The sequence below is a fragment of the Canis aureus genome, chromosome 9, assembly GCF_053574225.1.
Source record: "Canis aureus isolate CA01 chromosome 9, VMU_Caureus_v.1.0, whole genome shotgun sequence".
Taxonomy (NCBI): Eukaryota; Metazoa; Chordata; class Mammalia; order Carnivora; family Canidae; genus Canis; species Canis aureus.
This window is the reverse complement of record NC_135619.1, coordinates 13,744,397-13,770,005: the sequence shown is the minus strand read 5'-3', so window position 1 is coordinate 13,770,005 and position 25,609 is coordinate 13,744,397. Positions and strand designations below refer to the sequence as shown.

General features: G+C 38.6%; 1 protein-coding gene and 1 pseudogene across 10 annotated transcripts in view; both read left to right on the top strand.

Annotated features, from left to right (window-relative positions):
• The first annotated feature begins 147 nt into the window (after positions 1–147).
• The window catches only part of HECTD1 (HECT domain E3 ubiquitin protein ligase 1), a 94,124-nt gene continuing 68,662 nt past the window's right edge, over positions 148–25,609 (top strand). For 8 of the 10 annotated variants that reach the window (XM_077908910.1, XM_077908905.1, XM_077908909.1 and 5 more), the window contains exons 1-3: positions 148–460; positions 1,837–2,109; positions 24,886–25,120. In XM_077908910.1, the coding sequence (XP_077765036.1) occupies positions 1,970–2,109; positions 24,886–25,120 (375 nt within the window). In that variant the 5' untranslated portion in view covers positions 148–460; positions 1,837–1,969. The remainder of the gene's footprint in view (positions 461–1,836; positions 2,110–24,885; positions 25,121–25,609) is intronic. The other 2 variants (XM_077908912.1, XM_077908911.1) reach the window with 1 other exon arrangement.
• On the top strand, positions 22,238–22,524 carry LOC144320040 (NADH dehydrogenase [ubiquinone] 1 beta subcomplex subunit 1 pseudogene; annotated as a pseudogene).

The following is a 25,609-nucleotide window of genomic DNA, read 5'->3' as shown; positions in this document are numbered from 1 at the left end:
TCTCCGCAGCGCCCCACGTGGCGGCCGCTGGGGTCGCCGCCGGGAGAGCCGATTTGCTCCGCCTCCGCCGAGCTCGGCTGCCCTCCGCAGCTGCCCCGCCCCGCTCCCGCCCCGCTCCCGCCCGACCCTCCTCCCTTCCCCGTCCGGGATCGCGATGGACGCGGCTAGCCCCCGCCGCCGCCGGCAGCGCCGCGCGGGCCTCTGAGCTTCAGGCCTGAGGAGCCGCGTGCCGGGGACCGGACGTGCGCTGGCTGCCGCCGGTCGGGGGAACCTCTCGCTTCCCCGTCACCAGGTCCCCGCGGAGGAAGGGGAGGGACGAGGCGCGGCTTTTCCTGTGCCGCCTGCCCGGCTCGACCTGCGCGGCCTGCGGCTTCCTGGTAACTCGAGGGCCGCGGCCGGGCCTGGCTCTGCCCGCGGCCTGCGTGGAACTGGACCGGAGCGTTTGGGACGACCGGCTTGGGTACGAGCTTGAGGGCTGGGGGGGCGGGAGCGCCCTCGGCGGTGGCGGTGGGGAGGGCCCGGCCTGGGGCCGGGGCCGGGGCCGGGATGCCCAGCGGCGTGCGGGGAGCGAGACCCCGGCTGCGGGGGAGGTCGGCCGGGCAGCTGCGGGCTGACCCGCTTGGCCCCTTTGTTCCCCTCCCCCGGCCCTGCGGGCGGCGGGCCCCGGCCGGCTCGAGCCGGAGCCTGGTTTGCCTGAGCCGGAGCCCCCCTTGCCCTTGAGGAGGGCTCGCCTCCCGGTCGGGCCAGGGACGTGCCCCCGAGCCTCGGAGTTCCGGGCGCCGCTCCCGAGAGACCCGCCGCCCTGCTCGGCCCGGCGGCCTGCTCCGGGCTCCGAGGCTCGCTGCGTCCCCTCCAGAACTTCCCGGTCCTTAGACGCAGGTAGCTAACTTAGCAGGGTTTGGTGCCAGGAAACCCGAGCGCGGTGCCTGCGCCTCCCGGCGCGGGGCTCGACTGGGCCCGGAGTGTTGGCTCGTCCCTGCGGGTCGCCGCCGTTGGGTGCCCACCCGGGCCCGCGGCTGGATTCGCGCCCCTGCAGCTGGCTTACGTGGGATCCAGAGCTGCCCGCCGGGCCAGGCGCTCACCGGCTTTTGAAATGACTCGCCTCTTGGGGCTGCTGCTTTATTTTGTTTTTTATTTGTTTGGTTTTTAACCAACTGCTCCATTCTGTGGAGATGGAGAAAGAGGGCTGGAGATTGGCCTGTATCCTGATCCGTAAGGTGTTGGTCCATTGCACTTACTTTTAGCATTTTCTTTTTTTTTCTTTTTCTTTTTTCTTTTTTTTTTTTAACTTTTAAGAGTTGCCAAGACTGCCAGAATTCTTAACCAAGCCTTTGTTCCTGGATTTATCTTGTATCTAATTATTGTTTGTATGTGAACATCTTATAAGAAGCAGTAAAGTAAATTGGGAAGTAAGCAGAATTAGTGGAATTGGAGATAATTTTAAAGCAGAAACTTAATTTGGAGGGAGATTGGATCAAAGTGCTTAGAATCTCCTCAAAATACTGAATCTAACCCTTATCAGAAGATCAGTTTTAGGTGGAGGGGTGGGGGGAGGAGTTTGCTGGAAAAAAAAAAAAAAGAACCTTTAGTAAGGTGTTCTTTGCCTTTTGGCACAGACGTTGGTGATAGCAGTAGTGGGACCTAAAGTTTGTTTGACTGTATTTGACAAAGACAGCTCTGGTTTCCAGTTAAGTAGCAACCTAATCAGCTTATACTCTAGCGCAAAACTGGTTTTTATTTGGTATGGTAAATGAATGTTAAATCGGAGGAATAAAGTTGAAAAACTGCATTAAAATATGCTCTCCAAACATACTTATGAGTCTTTTCTAATTCCAGGAGGACACCACGAACATTTGGTTCTAGCCGGTGTAAAAGAGAATTTTTTAGACCCACGCTGATCAGTCAAGGATATTTAAAGGACTTCTTCCTTTTACTTTTTTAATTTAAGCAAAGAGGCTTTTAAAAAACCATGGCAGATGTGGATCCTGATACATTGCTAGAATGGCTACAGATGGGACAGGGAGATGAAAGGGACATGCAACTAATAGCGCTTGAACAGCTATGCATGCTGCTTTTGATGTCTGACAACGTGGATCGTTGTTTTGAAACGTAAGTACATCCCTTCATCATCGTCTTTGGGGTTGCTGTGGTGACATCTGTTTTCAACCATTTGCTGACTTCAGTTTTTGTAGACTTTTCTCTAGTGAGTTTTAAATTTTTTTTTTTAAAGTTTCTGCAGTTCTGCTTGTACACTTTTCTGAGAAGTAAAAATTGGTAGATGAAGTAATTCCTGTAGTGATAATTGTGATGACACAGATATATGTTTGTTAAGTAAATAGGAATTAGGGAATATTAATTTTAACTTCTAAATTTCTTGATTCCTGTTCAAATTATTTTGTAAACTGAGAAAATACAAATACCTATTTCTGTACCAAGACATTAACTTGAAATAAACATGAAAATACAGAAAATGATGAACATAGTTTCCAACTACCCTTTCTTCGTGGGTATTAACTCATAGGAAGTTGTACTTAAAGCAAATGATTGCTTTGTAAATTTCAGTTTGGAAGGGTATAAATTGTGTTACTCATATAGTCTATTTTTGGAATAGTAGAAACATTCTGAAATTTGCAGAGTTTAAACAATTTTATTCAGAGGTTTCAATGTAGAATTTATTTGAAAATGTGAAAAAATTCATTACTTAGATTGGCTATTAATGCTGTGTTTTTTCTCTTACATGATACTTGCCCAGTTAGATTAACCATTCTGAATGCTGAACACATTTGGTTTTTACTGTTTATATTATTTGCAATTTTGAATTCCATTGTTAAGTAAATGAAAACTCAGATTTTCTATATTTGTCTTCATGCCGTTTTGAGGAGATTAGAAGATGTTTGAGATGTTGACTTAAAAATTTGTATAATTGAGTGAATTGGTGATGGGCACTGGGGGTTATTCTGTATGTTAGTAAATTGAACACCAATAAAAAATAAATTAAAAAAAAAAATTTGTATAATTATTGGGTAGCCTGGGTGGCTCAGCGGTTTAGCGCCGCCTTTGGCCCAAGGTGTGATCCTGGAGACCCGGGATTGAGTCCCACTTCAGGCTCCCTGTATGGAGCCTGCTTCTTCCTCTGCCTGTGTCTCTGCCTCTCTCTGTCTCTCTCATTAATAAATAAATAAAATCTTTTTTTTTTTTCATTTATTTATGACAGTCACACAGAGAGAGAGAGAGGCAGAGACATAGGCAGAGGGAGAAGCAGGCTCCATGCACCGGGAGCCTGACATGGGATTCGATCCCGGGTCTCCAGGATCGGGCCCTGGGCCAAAGGCAGGCGTTAAACCGCTGCGCCACCCAGGGATCCCCAATAAATAAAATCTTAAAAAAAAAAAAGTCTGTATAATTATCTTAATTTCTTTGAGGTGGCAGTAAAGGCTGTTATTACTAAATTGACAAAATATTTTTAACTGCCTTCATTTTTGAATGAATAATTAATGAATATGAATTAAGGTTGATTCTTAGTTGTAAGTCCCATTAAGACGATAAAAATCTTAGGATAAAAATTCTTACAAAGTTTCAGAATCACAATTTATTTTTTGTTTTTGTTTTCTTTCTAGATTTTATTTGAATTCAAATTAGTTAACATGTAATGTAGTATTAGTTTCAAGGGTAGAATTTAGTGATTCATCACTTGCCTGTAACACCCAGTGCTCATTACAAGTGTCCTCCTAAATGCCCATCATCTATTTTCCCCATCCCCCCTCCCAAAATAAAAATTTATTAATGGCCCATTCATGTGAACTCGTTTTTGTTATTAACAAACTTTGAATGGATAATGATTTAGCCTCCCTGTTGACACTTAGTTTAGCAGGATTCATAGAAAAGTGAAGTAGATTTTTGAGTTTTCCTAGATTTCGTTAGAGGGTCTTTATTAACCTGAGAATTACTTACGCTTTTTTTAAAGGTTATACTTGCCAATCAAATTAATGATTGTTTTGTACTTCTATTAAGGACTAATGTAGAGTTATTTCTTTTTTTTTTTTTAGTAGAGTTATTACTAATGGCATTTTAAAAGGTGTTACCATTATTAATACGATTTTAAAGGAAATTTTTAAAATAGCAAACATCCTTATATAAAATCCTACCATCCTAACATAACCATTATTCTTTCCATATTCCTTTCTAGGCTTATTTATATTTGATATAATGTAATTTTAAGAAAGATGAAATTAAAGTTAGATGTGACTTATATTTTTAATTTTAATTTACCAAGATAAAAAGACTATTTCAAATTGAAATGGTTACCTCTGTTTCATGTAGCATACCAGTAATTTGTCTACCAAAAAAATGGATGTTCAATTAAATTTCTGACAATTAAAAAAAATTCTTAGTTTGCTCTTTTATTCTATAGTCACATTTTCTTGTCACAAGAAAAATTGTTCTGATTCCTTTGAGCCAGAGAAGCAGCATGATTTGGTGGAAAGAATGGGCTGTGGCATCAGAGACCTAGTTCGGATTCTTGGATTCTTGGTCTGCTACGTGTAATTTAGCCTTTGAGAGCCTTAGTTTACTTTCTCTGTAAGATAGCAGTAGGTTCCTTGTGAGGATTAAAGGAAAGAATGTTTGTGAAAAGTGTTTTTGGGTAAAGTGGGCTACCCATTAATACTACATTTCTGATTTTGAATTTTGAGACTTTATTTTCTGAAACTGATTGATTTTGGAGAGTCTTTTTAAATTCTTTTCAACATTCAACAAACAGGGTGTAGGGGAAAAGCAAGATGATACGCGTGTTTTAACTATTGGTGAAAATCTCCCATACCAACTTGATTTCATAATATACTAGAAAATAGTCCTTAGTTATGTTGAATAAAGCAAAAGGTGTCTATGTTCAGATGTGTTTTTCCTTTATTAACTTGTATTAATAGTTCTATGTATTTAGTCAGGAAAGGCAGATGGTGTGGTAGAGTAAATGGCCTTGGGATGGGATAGATTTGGGTTTAGATTTTTGTGAAGATTGAAAGGGATAAATATATGTGAAATCTCTAGCATAGTGCTTTTCACATAATAGTTAAACCTTTTCCTTTGGCTTAGTATTACTCAAGGCTCTCCATGTTTTGGAGTTTTGACAGTCTTTTTGAAGTTAAGGAATGTACGTTTTCTGTGAAGCTGTGCTGTCTCTTATTAATGCCTGAACTCTAGAAAATAAAATTCAAGTTCAAGGTTAGTTTTTGCTAAGTTCAAGCTTAGTTTTTGCTTTCATCAGTGATTATGTTAGTGAGTTCAATTTAATGTCATAAATTTATGAGTTAAATTAAGAGTTAAATTTAATGAGATACAAATGAGTTTGTGTTCATGTTAAATTAGATAATTATTGTACCTATTATAAATAGATAAATCCTGGGCACTTGCAGATTCTGCCTTCTATAACTTCAGATAGTGTAATTTAAAAGTTCTATTTTGTGGGTAGATTCTAAGATCTAGAAAATGGAAAATTAGGGATAGTACTTATAGGTACTAATATATAGTACTTATAGTAAGTATCGCTTTGAGAGAGAATCTTAAGCAGGCTCTATGCCCAGCATGGTGGGTCTCTGTCTCACAACCCTGAGATCATGAATCATGACCTCAGCCAAAATCAAGAGTGGATTGCTTAGCTGACTGAACCACCCAGGCACCTGAAGGCTCTTTAAAAAATTAAAAACAAAAAAACAAAACGGGATGCCTGGATGGCTTAGCGGTTGAGCTCAGGGCGTGATCTGGAGTCCCGGGATTGAGTCCCACATCAGGCTGACTGCATGGAGCCTGCTTTTCCCTCTGCCTGTGTCTCCTAAATGCCCATCATCTATTTACCCTATTTATGTGTCTCTGTCTCTGTCTCTCTCGGTGTCTCTCACGAATAAATAAATAAAATCTTTTTTAAAAAATTTAAAAATTAGCTATTTATGAGGGCACAAAAAGGTGTACAGTGAATAGTCTCTCCTCCTATCTCCTGGCTAATCAGTTCAGAGGCAACCACCACTAATCATTTTTCTAGTGTATTCTTTGAGCAATATCTCAAGGAAGAAGGTCTTGAGTCTGTATTCCAAAGTGGGCGAGTTGAACACAGTGATGAAAACTTCCTGTTGTATATTTATAATATAAGGTGAAAAACACCTACAATAGTGACAAGGCTTTTAACCTTTTAAAGATTTTGAAGATTTTATTTATTTGAAAGAGAGAGGGAAAACATGAGTCAAGGGAGGAGCAAAGGGAGATGGGGAAACAGACTCCCTGTTGAGTGCTGAGCCCTACTCAATGGTAGATCCCAGGACCCTGAGACCGCGACCTGAGCCAAAGTCAGAGAGTGAATTGATTGAGCCACTCAAGTGTCCCTAACCTTTTAAATTGTTTTCCTACTTTATGTCAAGTGTTAGAGATATGGTGATGACCAAAACAGGATACAGTCTCTTACTCTTAAAGGTGTCTAGTAGTCGATAGAGAAGGCGGATTTATAGAAATAAAATTGCAGTTATAAACTGTGATGTCAAGAGTGCAATGAAGGAAAAGATTAGGGTGCTATGACAGTATGTAGAAGGGACATAACCTGGAGGAGTAAGGGTATTCCTAGTGGCCTTCTCTGAAGACTAGTTTTTACTAAAGATATGAGGGAAGTGTAAGAGTTTATGGGATGAAGCATGAAGAGGAGGGAAGGGTGTTCAAATAAGGAAGCAATGTGTGAAGATTTGGTGGGATAAGTATGGCATGATTGAGGAACTTGGAGAAAACTAGTGTTAGTGGGACAAGGAAAGTTGGCTGGAATGCTAGTAGAAGGTAGGGGCCAGATGGGATGGAGTCTTTTGTATATGGTAAGTAAAGCTTTTTGTTTTATCTTAAGAGCAATGCAAAGGCAATGAAACACTGCAAAAGAATGACTGATGTGATTACATTTGTCTTTCAAAAAGATTACCTGCTCTTTTTTTTTTTTTTTTAAGATTTTATTTATTCCTTCATGAGAGAAAGAGAGAGAGAGAGACACACACACACACAGGCAGAGGGAGAAGCAGGCTCCATGCAGGGAGCCCGACGTGGGATTCGATCCTGGGGCTCCAGGATCACACCCTGGGCGCCAAACCAAACCGCTGAGCCACCGGGGCTGCCCCATTACCTGCTTTTGAGAATAGAATAGATGCTTAGATAAGACAAAAGAACAAATTCTTCTAGACTTGGTAGATTATGGCCTAGAGAGAGAGGTTTGTAGTAATAGAAGTAGGAAGAAGTGGGTAGATATGAGAAAGATTTAGGAAGTAAAATAGAATTTGTTGAGATATGAGAGTAGTGAGAAAGGAAGTATCATGGATTACTCAGGTTACAATGGATGATGATGCCATTCAGTGAGAGAATACTGGAAGAATTTTGAGGGGCTGAGATCATGAGTTTGGATTTGACTGGATTCTCATTTCTGCCTCTGGATTCAGTCTGTTGCATTATGTTTTGATAGAAATACATGAAAAAAGATTATCCTCCATAGATGTAGTTGGAAAAGGGAGGAATGTTGTGATGATTTTTTTAACATAATTATGGATATTCTTTGATACCATACCAAAACTAGACAAGTGATAGTTTCTTTTTTTTTTTTTATTTTTTTTTATTTAAAGATTTTATTTATTTATTCATGAGAATACACAGAGAGGAGAGAGAGAGGCATTGACATAGGCAGAGGGAGAAGCAGGCTCCATGCAGGGAGCCTGACGTGGGACTCAATCCCAAGTCTCCAGGATCAGGCCCTTGGCTGAAGGTGGCACTAAACTGCTGAGCCCCCCAGGCGGCCCCACAAGTGATAGTTTCTTAAAAGTTACTTATAATGTGGATTCTGAGTCCTATCAATGAACTTTTTGTATTCTGTTAACATAAAATTTATTGGTCTCTCTTGTACATGGAATGGATTTTTTTGTCTACGGCTGTAGCACCCTGAACACACCTGATCTCGTCTGGAATGGATTTATTTTTTTTTTTTTTTACCCGTGTTTAAGCTTGTAAAATTGTGTGCTGGTTATGGATTTACTGAATTATACAGATATTCCAAATGTTGACATATGTCACTGTATAGTATCACAAACTCGCATTTGTTTAATATGAATACTGATGTCATCAGAAAAGTTTCGGTATGGGGAAGCTGTCTAGCTCATGGTGGCAGATACAACTTTTCCAAAATTGTCATTTTTGCTTGAAAGTTTTAGTGTTATCTTTGGCAATAAATACTGTTGGTTGTTTTCCTTGAAGTGGAAGGCTTCGTTAAATTTTGAGAAAACGTTTGCCACATTTCCAAGTCTGAATAATCACAGTTTGCCTGAAGTTCTTTCAAGTAAAAATGGTGTTGCGTGGAAAAAAACTGTCTGGTTCAGTTCTCCAACAGTTATACAAATGCTTTCACTTGAGACAACCATCATTCTTCAGGATGCAGAAGTGCTTTATATTTACTTCTATTTCCTGAGGTAGGATATCTAAAAGATAAGTATTCAAGGGTTGCAATTCAGTAAAATTAAAAATTTTTCCCTTCATGAAGGTTATTCTGTAATTCTGTAGTGAAACTGCCCCTCTAATGCCAGAGCTCCACAGTGAAGAATACAGCTAGTAGTTAGTATAGTGCCCTTGCCTTGATTCATGCTGAAACACCAGCAGTTTCACCCACTATTGCTTTTGCATCATTAGTGTACATGTCAACACAGGAAGAAAGTGATTCAAAAAGAGAAAGGACAATTGTGCTGAATTGTGGTGAGAGGTCAAGTAGGGTGAAGACTGAAAATGTCCTTTAGATTTAGCTACATTCTCAAGGACCTTGATCTTAATGAGAGTGGAGTGGAGTGGTGGTGAGGGGCAGATTTGAATGGGTGCAGGAGTATGAAGAAATAGAGCGAGAGAGTGTGGAAAACTTTTTCAAGAAGTTGGATTGGAATGGGGGTGTGGGGATTTTGTTTTTTAAAGGTCAAAGAGATAGGCGAGAGAATATCCATAGTGTTTAGGATTCTGAGAAACTGGGAGAAAATTGGCTTCTGTTAAGACCAGTGCTTTCTAAACTTCAGTGTGCAAGATGCAGATCACCTGGGGATCTTGTTAAGCTGCAAATTATGATTCAGTTGGTCTGGTGTGCTGATAGTCTGTTTTCCTAGTATGCTACCTGATAATGTTGAAGCTGTGGTCAGAAAATCTTGTTAAGGAGCAAAGCTCTGATCTACTGGTGGAGAGATAGGTTTTAGGTAGTGTGTTCCTTGTAAAACAGGGAAGACGTAGAGATTAGATGTAGATGTTTTAGGTTTGTTGGTGACCTCTATTTTCTCCCTGAAGCAGGAGATTGAAAAGAATGATAATATCTCCGACTGGTATGGGGAAATTACTATGCCCCTAATGTGCTAATAGCTTCATAAAAAATATCCCTGTCTCCAAGCTAACAATAACCAGAGTCATACTTTAAAATATATATTTTTTAAAGACTTTATTTATTCATGAAAGACACACACACAGAGAGGCAGAGACATAGGCAGAGGGAGAAACAGGCTCTATGCAGGGAGCCCGATAGATGGAACCCCATCCCGGGGACTCGGGGATCACGCCCTGAGCCAAAAGCAGATGCTCAACCGTTGAGCCACCCAGTCATATTAAAAAATATGCCTTAAAATATTTTTCATGGTCTTTTCCCCTCAGTTTTATGGAGGAATAAATAGTCTTAAAATAATTATTTGACTATACCACTCCATTTTACAAAATCTTTGGGTCTTATCTCTCTCTAGTAGATAAGATTCAAATACCTTCAAAGACTTCTGCATTCTCATAATACTACTAGTTACCTAATACTTTTGTTTTTCTTTTTTCTTTTTTTAAAATTTATTTGAGAGAGAGACAGAGAGTGAGCACATGAATGTGGGGAGGGGCAGAGGGAGAAGCAGACTCCCTCAGCAGGGAGCCTGACATGGCACTATACTAGGGCCCTGGGATCATGACCTGAGACCAAAGCATATGCTTAACCTACTGAGCCACCCAGGTGCCCCTCTCTTTTTTATTTTATTTTGTTTTGTTTTGTTTTGTTTTTTAATTTTTATTTTAAAAAATATTTGAGAGAGAGCGAGCATTCTTCCTTGGATAGAGAATGTTCATTATTTCAAATACATATAATCCTAAAAAGTTAAATAAGCAATTTCTGTTTACAGAGATCAGCTGTTGATGTACTTCTTTTCAGTGGACAGCAGAAAGAAGTGCTAGAAGATAAGGACCATTCTCTGTAAGGGGGCTCATAGATAATGATCTTCAGTGAGCTTTTATTAAGTTTACCAAAGTGTCTGTCACCTTAAACTATGAAAAAAAAACCCTAAAACAACAAACCCACTCTTCTTCTTTGTAGCTATAAATAATGTATGCTTTGCATACTTGTTGACTGTGTCATTAGGCCTTTGAGTTCCTTAGAGCCCAGCACTGACTTAATCATTTTTATATCCTACCGTCCAATACCTAACACAGTACTTGGCATAAAAAGACATTCAGTAGATACTTGTTGAATGAATTGCAGTCAGATTTATGTGTGTGTTTTAATTGGAGAAAAGCAAGTCTACATATTGGAATTTTACTCCCTTTTTTGTTGAGAGGGAAGGCCATAATTTTCAACTGCTGTGATGGGAGTTATTTTTAGGTAAGCAATACAGAGAGAGTCAAGGCTGGGAGCAGGAACAAAAATAAAAGATGAAATGGATCAAAAGATGTTTTTTATTATCTATGAAACCAAATTTATTAGACTTTTGCAGTTAAAATTTTTAGTTCTTTAATAAAGGAAATGCCCAATTTATAGACCATATTCAGTAAAATATTGCCACTTTAGATAACTTCCTTTATTTAAAAAAGGTTAAATTTTATATTGTAAATCTTCAAAAAGCCCAAGTCTAAGTGATATATGGTCTGGAAAAAAAGAATGATAGTTAGAGTATAAAAACTATTACAATTCCCAATAGAAATTATTTCTCTTTGAAACTTCATGAAACTTTTTGGCACTTGTTTTAAGTTACTTATCGCTGCTTTCATCAGGGAAAGATTCTGATATTGCAGGTAGCATTTTGGAAACCATTGCTTAAATTTAAATTCATCGGAAGTTTCTTCTTAATCTCATTTGTGTTGTTGACTGACAGTTCCATATAGGAGTAATCTTAATATTTCCTGATTAGGCTACTTTTAGGTCTATAAAGTAGGTACTAGGTCTATAAATTTAGGTACTAGGTTTACTTATATAAAAATATAAAAATAATTTCTACCCATAATGTTAACAAGTAACTCTTTAATTATTAATAAAATTTTGTGCCATGGATGTATACTTTTAGCATTATTCAGAGAGGGCTGTGATTATGGTATGTGTGATGTTTGTTTTTTTCTTAAATTTATTTAAATTACACACAGTAAAGTTCTGAGTCTTGACAAATGCAGTTATGTAACCACCACCAAAATTGAAATTTAGCACAATTCTATCATCCTGAAACATTCCCTAGAGCTGTCCCTTTGAAGTTACTCCTTCCCCAGTTCCAGTGCTCGACAACTAGCAGTCTGTTCTCTGATACTATAGTTTTGACTTTACCAAACTGTTGTTGAATCTCATATACATTGTATGGTGTTTTGAGTCTGGCTTAAATGTACTGTATTGCATTTGAGAGTCATCTAGGTTGCTGTGGGTATAATAGTTCTTACCTTTTAATTGCTGTGTAGTACCATTTTATGGATGTACCCCACAGATGGTTCTTCCACTTTTTTTTTTTTTTTTTAATATTCTATTTCTTTATTTGAGAGACAGAGAGACAGAAATAGAGCAGGAGCGGAAAGGAGAGGGAAAAACAGGCTCCCCGCTGGGCAGGGAGCCCAATACAGAGCTTGATTCTAGGACGCTGGGGTCGTGACCAGAGCCAAAGGCAGATGATTAACCAACTGAGCCACCCAGTCGCCCCTCCATTTACTTCTTGAAGGACATTTGGGTTTTTCTAGTTTTGGTGATTATGACCAAAGTTGTTATAACCATTAGTGATAAAGATTTCTGTGTAAATAGTATTTTCGTTTCTTCTGCAATTGTTAGAGAAATATCTGACAAGATGTAGAAATTGGCAAACTGATTTCAGAATTTATATGGAAATGCAAAAGACTAGCCAAAACAACTTAAGTTAGGAGACTAATAATACTGTATTTAAATTCCTGTTATATAGCTATAGTAATCAAAACAGTGTGGTATTGATGTGAAGGAAAATAGATCGATGAAATAGAACATAGTTCAGAAATAGACTCACAGAGATACCTTATTTTAACAAAGATGAAAAGGCAATTCAGTGGAAAAAGATAGTATTTTTTTTATGGTGCTGGAACAATTGCAATTGGAATTGTTCCAGTTGTTCCAATTTATCCATATGGAAAAAAGAAAAAAATGAACTGTGATTCATACCTTACACTGTATACAAAAATAAAATTAAAATGAATCGTAGACCTAAGTGTAAAACCTAAAACTATAGAACCTCTAGAAGAAAACATGGGAGATATCCTTTGTGACCCTAGGTTAGGCAAATATTTCTTAAGAGATAAACACCAAAAACATAATCCATAAGAGAATAAATTGATATGTTTGAGGGTTTTTATAACCAATTCTTTGTAGAGGACTGCTTAGGTTACTTATTTCTTTCTGAGTGCATATTTATTTATTTATTTAAAGATTTTATTCATTCATTCATGAGAGACACACAGAGAAAGAGAGAGGCACAGACATAGGCAGAGGGAGAAGCAGGCTCCGTGTAGGGAGCCGGATGCAGGACTCTAGGATCACGCCCTAGGCTGAAGGCAGGCACTAAACCACTGAGCCACCCAGGTGTCCCCTGAGTGATTTTAGTAGTATGTCTTTCAAGGAATTGGTCTACCAATTCTAATGTGAATTAGAATTTATCAGCATAGAGTCATTTGTAATGTTCCTTTTTCTCCTTTGTGTGTTTTGTAGTGTTCTATTTTAACTTACCTGTTGGTGTTTGGCTCTCTTTATATTTTTTTGATGGTTGCTCTGGGAATTGCAATTAACTAAGAGTTAGTATTTTACCATTGAAAGTAAAATGAAGAAGCCTTACAACTATGGAGATCCCTTTATCCTTTATAATTTTTATGTATCTTAAATCTACATACATTGAAAATCTGAAGATACAATCTTAAAATTTTTACTTTCAAAAGTCAGTTTAATAGGAGAAAAAAATCTATTATATTTACCTACATATTTATTAGTTCTGTTGCTCTTCTTTCATTGCTGAAGTTGCATGTATATCTCTGGTATCATTTTCTTTAACTTTGAAGAACTTTCTCTAACAATTCTTTTTCTTTTCTTCTTTTCTTTTCTTTTCTTTTTTTTTTCTTTCTTTCTGATATTTTTTATTGGGCCATTGGGTGGCTCAGTCAGCTAATAAGTTTCTGCCTTCAGCTCATGTCATGATCCCAGTGTCCTGGGGTTGAGCCCCACCCATTTAAGGCTCCTCGCTCAGTGGGGAGTCTGCTTCTCCCGCCCCCTCTGCAGTTCCCCTTGCTTGGCTCTTTTTCTCTTTCTCAAATAAATAAAATCTTTAAAAAATTAAAAAATAAAGATTTATTTGTTTATTTGAAAGAGAGAAAGAGAGCAAAAGGGCGGTGCAGAGGGAGAAGGAGAAGTTGATGCCCTGCTGAGCAGGGAGCCCAAAGCAGGGCTCCATCCCAGGGCCTTGGGATCATGACCTGAACTGAAGGTAGATGGTTAACCAACTGAGCCACCCAGGGACTACCTTAAGGTAGGTTCCACACCCAGTGTGGAGCCCAACATGGGCTCAGGACCCATAAACTCTGGACCCAGAGATCAAGACCTGAGCTGAGATCAAGAGTTGGATGTTTAACCTGCTGAGCCACCCAGGCGCCCCTCTTTAGCAAAACTTTCAAGGATGTCTGCTGGTGATTAATTTCTTAGTTTTCCTTCATCTGAGAATGTCTTTATTTTGCTGGATATAAAATTCTGGGGTGACAGTTCTTTTCACCATTTTAAAGATATTATTCCACACTTTTCTGGTCTTTATGATTTCTGATGAGAAAATGGCATTTATACTGAACTTTGTTTCTTTGTGTTGCATTTCCTCTTGTGCTTCTAAGGTTTTTTTTAAAAATTTACCTTTGGTTTTTTTGCTGTTTGATTATGATTTGTCGCTGCATGGTTGTCTTTGAATTTATCTTGTTTGAAGTTTGCTTAGCTCCTTGAATATGTCTTTTACCAAATTTGGGGAATTTCTTCATCAAATCTATTTTCTACAGCCATTTTTTTTTCTCCTTTCCTTCTGGGACTCCATTGACACAAACGTTACACTTTTTGATGTGTTCTCTCAGATTCTTAACACGATTTCCTTTTTTTCTCCCAGTCTTCTCACTCTGTATTCTTCTGATTGAATAATTTTTATTACCTGTTTAAGTTCACTATGTTTTATGGCTTTTGAGCCCATCTTGTAAGGTTTTCCCTCTACTCACAAACTATTTTTTATTTCTACAACTCATTTGATTCTTTTTCTATTTCTCTTTTGTAAACTTCTGTTTCCATTCATTTACCTTATGGAGTATAGTTACAATAGCTGATTGAGAATCCTCTCTGATAAGTTTATATTATTTTTCTCTCTTCATTTGTTGACTGCCTTTTTTTTTCCCCTAGTAGACTCCCATGTGTAGTGTGGAGTCAAATGCGGGGCTTGAACTCATGACCCTGAGATTAGGACCCGAGCAGAGATTAAGAGTTAGACACTCAACCGACTGAGCCACCCATCCTAACTCCTTTTCTTGAGTTGGATAGATCAGATTGTACTGATTCTTTGTGTTTTAAGTTTTTTAAGGCTCCATGCCCAATGTGTGGCTTGAACTCATGACCCTGCGATTGAGAGTCACATGCTCTACTGACTGAGCCAGCCAGTCCCCCCTGTTTCAAGTTATTTTGGATTTTATCTTAAATATTTGGGGTATTGTGAGAGTCTGGGTTTTATCAAAATCCTCTGGAGATAATGTTGATTTTGTTTTGTGTTAGCATGTAGTCAATCTGGTTATTTAGATTGCAAGTTCTGTCTTGCCCTCTGTGGGTAATGGTTCTATTGTTAGTGATTTATAGCTTTTGTTATGGTGTTTGGGTCTACTCTGTACATAATTCATTCAGAGTATAATCTGGGACTTGGGTGGTGGATTATATTTGTCATATACATATTCATTTGTCAGAGTCTTTGCTGCTCTTCTTTAGCTCTGTCCTCCACAGTGCAGTTTGGAGGCCTGCTTAGGATTTGTGTCGGGGATCTTTTTTTTTCTTTTCTAAGATTTCCCCTTATCTTTTGGCTACCTGTAGCTCTTTTTACTAGTGTTCTAGCTAGGAAACTGAGGCTCTCTTGATGTTATAACTATACTTCTTCCCAACCCCCTCCACACTCTTCTTTGCCCTTGTGCTGGGACTAGACTAGACTAGACTTCCCCCATATTGAAAGTAGTGAAAGAAACAGAGAAGATAATAGGATTCCTCTTATGCTCTTTTGACCACAGGGGCTCCCTTTTCTTAGTTGCCAGTTCTCTCCAGGGCCTTAGATGCTTATGCCATCTCCACTGCACTGTGCATGTCACTCAGGGTTTTAGTAAGAGGCTTAACTCAGGATAGCCTTGGGGCCAGGCAGGGAAGAAGAAGCCTCAGGAATTTCTTCCCACACACTCTGACTCACAGAGACCCTCTTTCTTGGTTCTGAGTTTGTGGTCTGTGTTCTTGCTATGTGACATTTGGGGACTTGACCCACAAGGGGTCAAATCAGAAGAGAAGAGAGGAGAAAAGCCCCTGAAACTCACTTCCATCATGGGTCCTTAAAATTTAAGTTTGGACTTCTTCCCCTAATCCATCTGCTGTGTACTTTTCAGAGTCCTCAGATAGTTGCTTTTCTTGTTTTGTCCAAGGTTCTTGGTTGTACTCATTAGGAGAAATAGGCTATAATAAGTTTGTTGTAGTTAACTTGCCCCAAACTTTAAATTTATTATCTGGGAATTACAAAATATGCTTGTTACAGAAATTTGGAAAATTCAAAAAATCTAGTTTTCTTCTCTGCATATTTTAACATGATGAATACCATAAGGAATGTGATTTTTTTCTTTTACCTAATATTTCTATTAAACAATATTTGTATCATCTGTTTTTAGTAAGTACCTGCATAATCTCTATGGATGTGTCATATACTAAATCATGCCCTTGTTAGATATATAGTTTTTGTCACTGTGACCATCTTTGTATATACACTTTTGCCTGATAACTTTCTTTGAATTCTTCATAATTCATATAAGAGGAAATCAAAGTTTCCTTAAGTTTTAAATAACATTTAATTATTTCTTTTTTAAAAGATTTTATTTATTTGAGAGAAAGAGAGTATGCATGTGCCCAAGCAAGGGGAGGGGCAGAAGGAGAGGGAGAAACCAACTCCCCACTGACCAGGACCCTGAGATCATGACCTGAGCCGAAGGCAAACGTTTAACTGACTGAGCCAGCTAGGCATCCCAAATATTCAATTATTTTTTGAAGTCTGGCCCAACGTGTTTGTATATAATTATCTTTTTAGAACTATCTTCAAAATGGTACTTCTTTTGGTAGAGGACCTTATGGCTTTTGGTTGTTTTGAACTTTAGAGTTCATTGTAAGAAAATCTAATTGAAGATAATGTTTTAAGTTTTCAGTCCTTGGAGGAATGAATGAGTAGGTTAGTAAATTTTTATTTTTTAAGAGAAAATGGAATGGAGATTTTAAAATAATGTTAATATATGCCCACTGTGGTTTTGTATCTGCCTCAAGTATGTATTCATATAGAAATAAGGTCCATATTAGAAATGCAGAAGTAAAATATGAATGATTGAATTTATTTTGGGATAAATTTTTTGTGATTCTAAGTAGAGACTGTATCCTCAAGTGTTTGTATGCAGGTGTATACACCATACAGCTTTAGGTTCTTTTGTATTTTCTTTTTTTTTTTAAAGGTTTTATTTATTTATTCATGAGGGACACAGAGAAAGAGAGGCAGAGACACAGAGGGAGAAGCAGGCTCCATGCAGGGAGCCCGATGTGGGACTCGATCCCGGGACTCCAGTATCACGACCTGAGCCAGAGGCAGGCGCTAAACCGCTGAGCCACCCAGGGATCCCCTTTTTTGTATTTTCTTGATAAGGGTTTGAGTAATTCTGTGTTTAACTTTACGAGTTTATTAATTTTGAGGTGCCTGAGTGGCTCATTTGGTTAAGTGCTGTTTGCAGCTCAGGTCATGATCGTAGGGGCTGGAATCAAGCCCTGTGTCCAGCTCTCTGCTCAGTGTAGAGCCTGTCTCTCCCTCTTCTTCTGCCTACTGCACCCCCTGCTTGTGTTCTCTCTGTCTCTCTCTGTCAAAGAAAAAAAAAATCTTGAAAATGCTTCTGGGATTATACTTTTTGTTTGTTTCAACTTATTTTTTTTTAAAGATTTTATTTATTTATTCATGAGAGACACAGAGAGAGGCAGAGACACAGGCAGAGGGAGAAGCAGGCTCCATGCAGTGAACCCGGTGTGGGACTTGATCCCAGGACTCTAGGATTATGCCCTGGGCCGAAAGCAGGCACTAAACCACTGAGCCACCTAGGGATCCCCTCAACTTATTTTCTATTATTTATTTTTTGATAGAATGTATGTGCTAGAGGCTGGGAGGGAGAGAAGGAGAAAGAGAATCTTAAGCAGGATCCACACCCATCGCCCCCTATAAGGGCCTTGATCTCTCAATCCTGAGATGATGACCTGAGCCGAAATCAAGTCATATGCTCAACCAACTCAACTACCCAGGCATCCTCCCATATATTCTGTTTCATGTGACATTGACACGCATTCCCATTGAGAGGGCCTCTTTTTCCCACTGCTTGAATCTGGCCAGCTTTATGAGTATAGTAAAAGTGACTGCTGTGTGGCTTCTAAAGCTGAGCCAACAAAAGTTTCTACTGGATTCTCTTGGGACTCTGGCTTTTTGCAACACAACCACTATACTGTGAAGAAGGCCAAGTAGCCACATCACAAGACTAATAGGTGTTCCTATTAACAAACTGAGGAGAGGTCCCAACTAAAAGCCAACAAATAGTATCCTATAATTTGCTTATTTCTTTAATTAATAATGCTGTGACCACCTTCCCACATTAATATAAATAAACCTAGGTCAATGTTTCTAATGTCAACATAACATCCAATATAGTGAATAGCCATACATTATTCACCATTGGTTTCCAGTTTTTTACTACTTGAAATAGTGTTTGAAGGTATATATTTACATGCCTGTACCAGTACAGCTGACCCTTGAGCAACATGGGTTTGAACTGTACAGGTCCACTTACACATGGAATTTTTATTTTTTTAATAAGTACTATACAGTAACTGTTTATTCTGTGGTAAGCCTTCTGGTTAACAGGAGGCTATAGGTAGTTAACTTTCTGGGGAGTCAAAAGCTATACACAGATTTCTGATTGCAAGCGGACTTGGGTAATGGGGAGGTCAATGACCCTAACCCCCATGTTGTTCAAGGGTCAACTGTATTTAGGAAGAGAAGATTCTCAGAAGTGTTTCTGTTTGTCTTTAGTTTGATGGATATTATTGAACTTATTTGGCTTCTATTTTTTTTTTTTTTTTTTTTAAGATTTTATTTATTTGAGAGAGCTTGCACAAGTGGAGGGGAGGGGCAGGGGGACAAGCATACTTCCCACTGAGCATGGAGCCCAATGCAGGGCTTAATCCTAGGACTCCAAGACCATGGCCCAAGCCAAAGGCAGATGCTTAACTGACTGAACCACCCCGATGGCTCCCTGACTTGACATCTAAAAAAGCTTTACCAATATATAATCACATGATGAATCATTAAATTCTACTCCTGAAATCTGTATTGCACTATATATTAACTAAAATTGAAATAAAAACTTGAGGGGCACCTAGGTCGCTTAGTTGATTAAGCATCCAATTCTTGATTTCAGCTCGGGTTGTGATCTCAGGGTCCTGGGATCAAGCTCCGTGTTTGATACCATGCTCAGTGGGGAGTCTACTTGAGGATTCTCTCTCTCTCTTTCTTTGCCTCCCCCCTCCCAAATAAGTAAAGTAAATAAGTAAATAAGTAAATCTTAGGGGAAAAAAAAAAAGAAAATATGGGTATGTAGAATGGAGATAATGTTATGGATATTATTGGAAAATGCAACCTGCAACATCATGTAATTCAAGTCTCCATCTTTTGTGCATGCTATTCTCCTTACTTGGAATATAAGGGGCTTCTCTGCTCAGCCAACTTCTACCATGTGGTTTATCAAGCATTTTTTATGTCCTGAGCCCTGTACTAACATTTTATACCCATTATCTCAGATCCTTGTAATAACTTTCCAAAATGAAGAATACCTTGATTTAGATAAAATGTCTTCCTTTTTTTTTTTTTAATGTCTTCCTTTTTTGTGAGGTCTTCCTTTCCCCAAATCTCCTATGTTGAATTTTCTCTCTCAGAACTTTTTATGAACATACTTTTTAGATTTTTTTATTTTTTTCTTCTTTTAGATTTTTATTATAGTCATTTATTTTTACTTGATTACATTATCTTTCTCCCTATTAAACTGAATTTCTCGAGACGAATTATATTCATATATTTATATGTATTTTGTATATTCTTCAAATATTTGAGTCTCCACTAGATAACAAGTCTGGGTCTGGTTGTAGGAAAACAGATAAGGCACAGACTCTGCTCTCTAGTAGCTCATGTTTTCATTGATGAGACAGGTGAATGGGAAAATATAATGTAGTTTGATGGATACTTTTGATAGATGGGTTTCACTGAGTGCTCTGAAACTACCCAAAAGGAACATAATTGGGAATGGGTAGTGAGCTGGTTTTTGTGCAGGCTTCTTAGGGAGGTACCTATACCTACTCTTTTTAAGGTGCCTGTGATCATTCTAAGTAGAGATAGGGATTGAGTTACGGGGTGGAGGTAGCATTTTGGGAGTTTTCATGCTATACGGATGAGATTTACATCCATGATGTATGAACAAAGGGAGTTGATGAGACCAACTAGAGAGAAAAGCAGGGAGTTCAGGGCCAATGCCAGATGGAAAAAAATCAAGGGGAAAAAAAAAAGAGAAAAAAACCCAACGGAGTCAAGATAAGAGAAAATTGAAGAAAAGGTGTGAAATACTCATTGTAGACTGTGGAAGAAATGTAGCAGAATTATTGGACATTATGCTCATTTAAGGTTGGTGATTACAAATTTATAATGACCTTAGTTTTCTTGATTATGTAAATCTTGTTTCCTAATTACCCCCTGTTGACATGGATTCAGATGTGGTTGTGGTAGTGGCCTGAAAAAAAAAAAGCAAGAGACTTGAGGATTTTACTCATAAGGTAGGCAAGTGCTATTGAATAACCATAAAGCTCAGGTTGAATTCAAAGACTGAGTTGAATTATCTATCAGCATAGGGTTTCTTTGAAAATGATACTAAGAAATTTTTGTCAACTATATGTAAAAGAAAAGCAGATAAGAAGGGGGGAAATCCCTGATGAACAACTGAAGAGACATTTTAAGGTATTACCTGTTTATATTACAGTGGTGGCCAGTTTTTGTTTTTTTTTTTTAAAGATTTTATTTATTTATTCATGAGAGAGACACACACACACACACACACACACACACACACACACAGAGGCAGAGACACATGCAGAGGGAGAAGCAGGCTCCATGCAGGGAGCCTGATGTAGGACTCGATCCCGGGACTCCAGAGCACACCCTGGGCTGAAGGGAGGTGCTCCACCACTGAGCCACCCAGGGATACCCTCCAGGTTTTGTTTTGTTTTGTTTTTCAAGATTTATTTATTTGAGAGAGAGAGAGAGAGTGTGTGCTGGGGGGGGGGGGGGGGTTAGGGGAAGAATCCTGAAGCAGCCCTGGGACCCTGAGATCATGAGCTGTCCCAAGACTAAAAGTTCACCACCTGACTGGGCCATCCATGAGTCCCTACAATGGCTGTTTTAAAGCAGGATATCCACAATACTTGTTAGTGATTTGTCTTGGTTCATTATGAACTTTTAAGTAATGTAAGTATAGTTCTTTCAACAATTCTGTGCTTTTTTAGAGCTTATTCATTAATATTGGTGTTTCCCATACCTTTTTGCCCTATTTTTAGTTAATTTGTATTCATGAGATGTTGTAATTTGCTTTGGTTCTAAACTGAAAAATTAGTGATTTTGTATATGAATATGTCTAAATACCTTCTCATCGTTGAAGAAGTAACTCAGGAGCCACAAAAACAATTTTTTTTCCTGTCCAGTCGTACACTAGACTTTTTTTTACTATACCTTTATAAAGTTCACAAAGCAGGTTTTCATTATACTGGATATAAAATAAGTTTTTATGTCTGCAGACCATCTTTGTTTTTCTCTCAGAAATAAAATTGATCACAGTTAAAACCTGAGAAACTATGTTTAGAACTTTTTTTTTTAAACTGGTCCTTATCCATACTTGTTCAGGAGATCCGTCATATTTTGGGGAACACAGAGAACAGTTATTCCCCAAATTGGCAACTGTTACATTTCCCCATGAAATATAGAAAGTTATACTAAACATTTCTCTTTCTATTTTTTGGTGTGGTTTTGTTTTTTTTTAAAGATTTTATTTATTTATTCATGAGAGACAGAGAGAGGCAGAGACATAGGCAGAGTGAGAAGCAGGACCCATGTAGGAAGCCCGTTGTGGGACTCGATCCCAGGACTCTGGGATCACACGCCTTGAGCCAAAGGTGAAGGCTCAATCGCAGAGCCACCCAGGTGTCCTGGTGTGCAGTTTTTGTACTGGATAAGGAAGTTAGTTGAAGGAGCGCCTGGGTGGTGCAGTTAGTTGAGGTCCCACTTTTGGTTTCAGCTTAGGTCGTGATCTCAGGGTCATGAGATTGAGCCCTGCAGTGGCTCAGCATGGAGTCTGCTTAAAACTCCCTCTCTTGGGATCCCTGGGTGGCGCAGCGATTTGGCGCCTGCCTTTGGCCCAGGGCGCGATCCTGGAGACCCGGGATCGAATCCCATGTCGGGCTCCTGGTGCATGGAGCCTGCTTCTCCCTCTGCCTGTGTCTCTGCCTCTCTCTCTCTCTCTCTCTCTCTCTCTCTGTGACTATCATAAATAAAAAAAAAAAAAAAAAAAAATACTCCCTCTCTTTGGTCGCGGGGTTGTTGGTGGTACCCAGGCTGCAGCACTTAAGATGAACGTAATTCAGATTGTTTGTGACCACTGGGTACATATACTTGTGCCTTTGGGGTTTGTCCTTTGATGTTATCTAGACAGAAAGAATGATGAAAAGCAAACTGCCTTCTGGAATAAGAGTTTGTTGTTTAGAAGGGAATTGAGACCCAGGGAAGAAGTCACCTGGAAGTAAAGCCAATGACTAAATTGCAGAATGTTCACATTTTAAAAGTTAGGAGAGAAATAAAAACACATTCGTTATTTAAAAAAAAAACAAAAACAAAACGCAAAACTCTTCCCCCTCTCTCTGCCCTTCCCCCCCACACGCTCACACTCTCTCCAATCTTTCCTTTCCTTTCCTTTCCTTTCCTTTCCTTTCCTTTCCTTTCCTTTCCTTTCCTTTCCTTTCCTTTCCTTTCCTTTCCTTTCCTTTCCTTTCCTTTCCTTTTCTATTTTTAAGATATTATTTATTTATTCATGAGAAACAGAGAGAGAGAGGCAGAGACACAGGCAGAGGGAGAAGCAGGCTCCACACAGGAAGCCCGACATGGGACTCGATCCCAGATCTCCAGGATCAGGCCCTGGGCTGAAGGCGGCGCTAAACCGCTGAGCCACCGGGGCTGCCCCTGTTTATTTATTTTTTAAGATTTTATTTATTTATTCATGAGAGTACGGAAGAGAGATAGAGGCAGAGAGAGAAGCAGGCTCCCTGTGGAGCAGGGAGCCTAATGTGGGGCTTGATTCCAAGACCTGGGATCATCACCTGAGCTGAAGGCAGACAGTGAACTGACTGAGCCACCCAGGTGCCCACTTCAAATCAATCTTCAAAAAAAGATGAATAATTTAAAATTTTTATTTTATTTATTTTTGTTTTTAAATTTAAAAAAATGATTTATTTGTTCACTTATTTTAGAGAGCAGGAGAACACAGGTTGGGTGAGGGCAGAGTGAGAGAATCTTCAAGCAGACTCCCTGCTGAGTTTGGAGCCCTAGGCGGGTCTCATTCTCATGACCCGTGAGATCATGACCTGAGCCAGAACCAAGTAGGTCACTCAACAGACTGAGCCACCCCTCCTGTGCCCCCATTTCTTAAAATATTTAATGTAAAGTATATGGTGGACCCATTCTTGTTATTTGAATTGAAAACGATCAGCTTCAACATTTTATTCTTATTCAAAAACTACTGTTTTCTAAAAAAAAACCCAAACTAGTTTTTAAGACCATGTTGTTCTCCAGCAGCATTAACATTTTTATAGTTTCTTTTTTTCTCTTCAGTTTATTATATATGCATAGGTAGACAGCGCCAAAAGTACTTTAAGATTCTGATGGAGGGCAGCCCTGGTGGCGCAGCCTATCTCTCTCTGCATCTCTGTGAATAAATAAATAAAATCTTAAAAAAAAAAAAAAAGATTCTGATGGACTATTTAGTCTTCTGATCTTACCTGAGAGCTAGAGGCCTATCTCCTACAGTGTAGCCTCAAAACATTTCCTCTTTGGGAAAATTATAGGTGATTGTGTGACGTAGCTTGCCAGTGTTGTGGACTAATAAAAACCACCTGTGTTTAATCAATGACTGGTCAGTCATTGAATGCAAGAACTGTTCTAAAATCTTTGATAATATTCCTGATGCCAGGCTCCTTAAGTTCTGATTAAGTAGATACATAATAGTTATTTTGATGTTCACATAGACAGTCTTAGAAAGCTACTAAAGATAATATACTCCTAAAATTTGGAGGAAAAATAATTCCACTAGACCATTTAGAGCACTACGTTTTGTGTTATCTGTAGCCCATTTAAAGTTTAATTTGTGCATAAAACTTAGAATTCTGTTTTTGATATCATATAATTGAGATTTCTACTAAATGTACATTATAGTTTTTATATTTCAAGTGTTGATAAAATATAGAGAATATTATTGGTACCTCACAAATTCTGCTTTTGATCGAACTGTCGTCTTATATGGGTTTATATAGCAGGTATTAGACTATTTATAAGAGAAAAGTTAGAGCTAAAGTCAGTTAGTTTAATATTGTGCCAATGTACTGAACTGTTTTAACGTGTACAATTTCATTTAACTTTCATATCATACATAAAGTAGATATTTTTTAGATACTGTCTTTGCTTTACAAATGAGGAAACAGGACCAGAAGGGTTACAAAGATGTTGTATGTTTTATCCTTACCTATTAAATGCCAGGTCAGCACTTATTCCCAGTAAAACATGAATTAAACAATGTTCCTGGCCTTCAGAACCTTTTAAGGTAAATAAAGAAATAAAGTGATAGATTAAATAGTGTGAGCACTGTTTGTATAGGCTCTAGGAACATGAAAGTACCACTTAGTGATTTGAGGAGGTTAGGGAAGGTTTTACAGAGCAGTTGATGTTTGAACTGAGTATTGAATAGGAATTTTTTTTAAACAAGATTTTGAGTTAATGCTGCTACTTTAAACTGTTGATAACTTGATATTTTCAGCATGTGAGTATTCTGGAAAGGAAAGCAATGTGAGAAATATTACCTAGTACACATCAGACACAGTATTGAATGTGATGCATTGTTACAGTTTTTATTTATTATTTTGTTAATACTTTGATGTGAAGAATTTAGTAATACGATTTTTTAGGTGTAATACGATTTTTTTCTCTACAGATGTCCTCCTCGCACTTTCTTACCAGCCCTCTGCAAAATTTTTCTTGATGAAAGTGCTCCAGACAATGTGTTAGAAGTGACAGCTCGTGCCATCACGTACTACCTGGATGTATCTGCAGAATGCACCCGAAGGATTGTTGGGGTTGATGGAGCTATAAAAGCACTTTGTAATCGTTTAGTTGTGGTTGAACTTAATAACAGGACTAGCAGAGACTTAGCTGAACAGTGTGTAAAGGTAAGTTTTAAGTATTTATTGGCCCATTTGAAGATGACTAGAGAATAAAAAATACATTTCACTAAAAAAAAATTTTTTTCATTATTCTTACTTTATTGAGAGTGGTTGACAACAGTGGAAGTCACAGTCCTTGTGGCACCAAAAAAGATCCCATAAAGTTTAGGAAAAGAAATCTTAGAAGGAAAATTGTAGGTCAGTGATACTGCTCTTTTGTGCTGGTTCTTGGGTTTCTTGTAGCTTTTGAGATAGGTTATTCCTGTTCTTAGCCAAAATGATTTTTTATGAAAGTAGTAATAACAGCAGCTAATACTATCAGAGTCAGACATTATACTAAACACTTTACATGTGTTAACTCATTTAGTCTTTATTTTTTTTAATTTTTTTTTTCTTTTTTTTTTTTTTTATTCATGATAGGCACACAGTGAGAGAGAGAGAGGCAGAGACACAGGCAGAGGGAGAAGCAGGCTCCATGCACCGGGAGCCTGACGT